We start from the raw sequence: 2,500 nt of genomic DNA on the forward strand, positions 1-2,500 counted from the left end.
ATAAAATTACTAATCAAGTTAATACTAGTAATCATGTGTTTGTGAGAATTCATAAACTTTCAAGTTCAGTAAATTTGAATGAAATCAATATTGAGCCAACAGAAAATCTAAAGGATCAGTTAGATAAATTTTTTGCCATAGAAGAAATGGGAACAAGGTGTAATCCACAATGTATCAAATGTATGTGCAGAGGTTGTCCTGGACTCAATTATGTAAGTTTGAAAGAAGAAAAGGAAATGAAATTGATTGAGGAAGGATTAACGTATGATGAGAAACAGAAATGCTGGTTTGTAAGGTATCCTTGGATAAGAGATCCAAATCAATTGAAAAATAACATAAAGGTAGCAAATGCCAGGTTAAGAACAACAGAGAATAGATTAAGGAAACTTGGGAATGAGTATGCAATGAAATATCAGAAAGAGATTGAAGATATGGTTAGAAGGGGAGTAGCTAGGAAATTAACTAATAAGGAGATTCAAGAGTACAACGGCCCAATTCACTATATTCATCACCATGAGGTGTTGAAGCCAGAATCTAGTTCAACCCCAGTGCGCATTGTCTTCAATTCTTCAGCATCTTATATGGGACAGAGGTTAAACGATTTTTGGGCTAAGGGGCCTGATATTTTGAACAGTTTGCTGGGAGTGTTGTGTAGATTTAGGCAAGATAATATAGCCATAGTGGGTGACATAGCAAAGATGTACCATACTGTAAAACTCAGCACACTAGATGAACATACACATAGATTTGTATGGAGGGACTTGGATGAGAGTAGGCCACCTGATCAGTATGTTCTTACCACAGTAACATTTGGAGATAGGCCCAGTGGTACTATAGCTATGGTAGCTTTGAGACATACAGTAGAAAAATTCGGTAAGGAATCCCAGGATGTGCAAGATATGATTCTTAATAATACATATGTAGATGATATACTGTATTCTACTGATACCATTGAGAATGCAATCAAATTGATACAGGATACTGAAAGGGTATTGTCGCAGGGAAGTTTCAGAATAAAGCACTGGATAGTCAGCGGGCATTATGAAAACTGCAATATAAGAATAATAGAATCTGATAGTGAGAAAATCTTAGGTTTAAAATGGAATCCTGTAGATGACTATTTTTCCTTTGCTGTAAGACTCAACTTTACACCAAGAATAAGAAAGGTTAGGAGTGGTCCAAATTTAGATATAAGTGAATTTGATTATAAATTTCCAGAAATATTAACACGCAGAAAGATATTGAGTCAAATTGCATCGTTGTATGATCCATTAGGGTTGGTTATACCAGTATTACTCAAAGCTAAGATCTTGATGAGATCCATGATTTCCAAAGGAAACTCAAATGGTGGTGGAATCAAGTGGGATGATCCACTTGATGATTCCATGATGAACGAATGGAAAGCGTTTTTCAAAGAATTGTATGGACTGGAGTCATTAACTTTTAGAAGACCCTTAAAGCCATCTAATGCTATTGGTAAGCCGAACCTAGTAATATTTTCTGATGGTAGCACGCAAGCATATGGGGCTTGTGCATATGTGAGGTGGCAAATCAGTGATAGTAAGTTTGAATCAAGTGTGATAATGGCAAAAAATAAGATTGCACCAGTGAAACAAATGTCTATTCCTCGTCTGGAATTATGTGGTGCTCTCATAGCAGCTAGGATGAGAGAACTCATAGTAAAGGAGTTTTCATGGGAGTTTGAGTCGGTTTATCACATAGTTGACTCGACAATTGTAAGATCACAAATTCAAAAGGAGTCCCATGGATTCAACACATTTGTTGCTGTACGCATTGCAGAGATACAAATAAAAACTGATTCAAGGGAATGGTGGTGGGTTGATTCGATTCAAAATGTTGCTGATATGACCTCTAAACCGTGTAGTCCAGAAAAAATGGGTGAAAATTCTGCCTGGCAAAATGGACCAAAATTCCTAACATTACCAATTTCAAAATGGCCTATCAAACAAGATTGTGAAATTGAACTAACTGATAGAGTAGGTGTTGTCATGGCTGTTGCTAAAGTAAGTCAGAACCATGTTATACACATGGTTGATGTTAATAGATTTAGTGATTATTACAAACTACTAAGAGTTACATGCAGGGTAATGAATGTTTTCAAATGCAGATCCTTTAAGGGTATGCTGAGGGAACCAACAGTTCAAGGCATTACTAAAGCAGAACTAATGTGGGTTAGAGAGATGCAAAGGGACATGACTGATTGGAAAGTTAGGTTCAGAAGATTAGGACCTTCAATTAAGAATGGAGTCATAGTAGTAGGACAAAGAATTTCTAAGTGGCTAAAGGAAAATTGGAATAGAGAAGACTATATGTTGCTACCAGCAAATCATCCAGTTACTAGATTGTATATATCATATGTACATGGGGTTGACCATGCTGGCATAGAGACTACTCTGGCAAAGTTACAAAGAAAATTCTGGATTCCAGGGGCCAGAAAAATAATAAAGGCAATAAAAAATCAATGTGTGACATGTAGGAA

General features: G+C 36.3%; 2 protein-coding genes across 2 annotated transcripts in view; both read left to right on the top strand.

Annotated features, from left to right (window-relative positions):
* The window catches only part of LOC137648138 (uncharacterized), a 2,999-nt gene extending 1,336 nt beyond the window's left edge, over nt 1-1,663 (top strand). Inside the window, exons 1-2 of the mRNA XM_068381068.1 lie at nt 1-1,476; nt 1,599-1,663. The exon at nt 1-1,476 is cut by the window's left edge and continues 1,336 nt beyond it. Coding sequence (XP_068237169.1) covers nt 1-1,476; nt 1,599-1,663 — 1,541 coding nt within the window. The remainder of the gene's footprint in view (nt 1,477-1,598) is intronic.
* LOC137648660 (uncharacterized) overlaps nt 1,631-2,500 on the top strand; it is a 2,683-nt gene continuing 1,813 nt past the window's right edge. Inside the window, exon 1 of the mRNA XM_068381666.1 lies at nt 1,631-2,500. This exon is cut by the window's right edge and continues 1,376 nt beyond it. Within this exon, the coding sequence (XP_068237767.1) occupies nt 1,665-2,500 (836 nt within the window). The 5' untranslated portion in view covers nt 1,631-1,664.

This window comes from Palaemon carinicauda, chromosome 10 (genome assembly GCF_036898095.1).
Source record: "Palaemon carinicauda isolate YSFRI2023 chromosome 10, ASM3689809v2, whole genome shotgun sequence".
NCBI classification, from domain to species: Eukaryota; Metazoa; Arthropoda; class Malacostraca; order Decapoda; family Palaemonidae; genus Palaemon; species Palaemon carinicauda.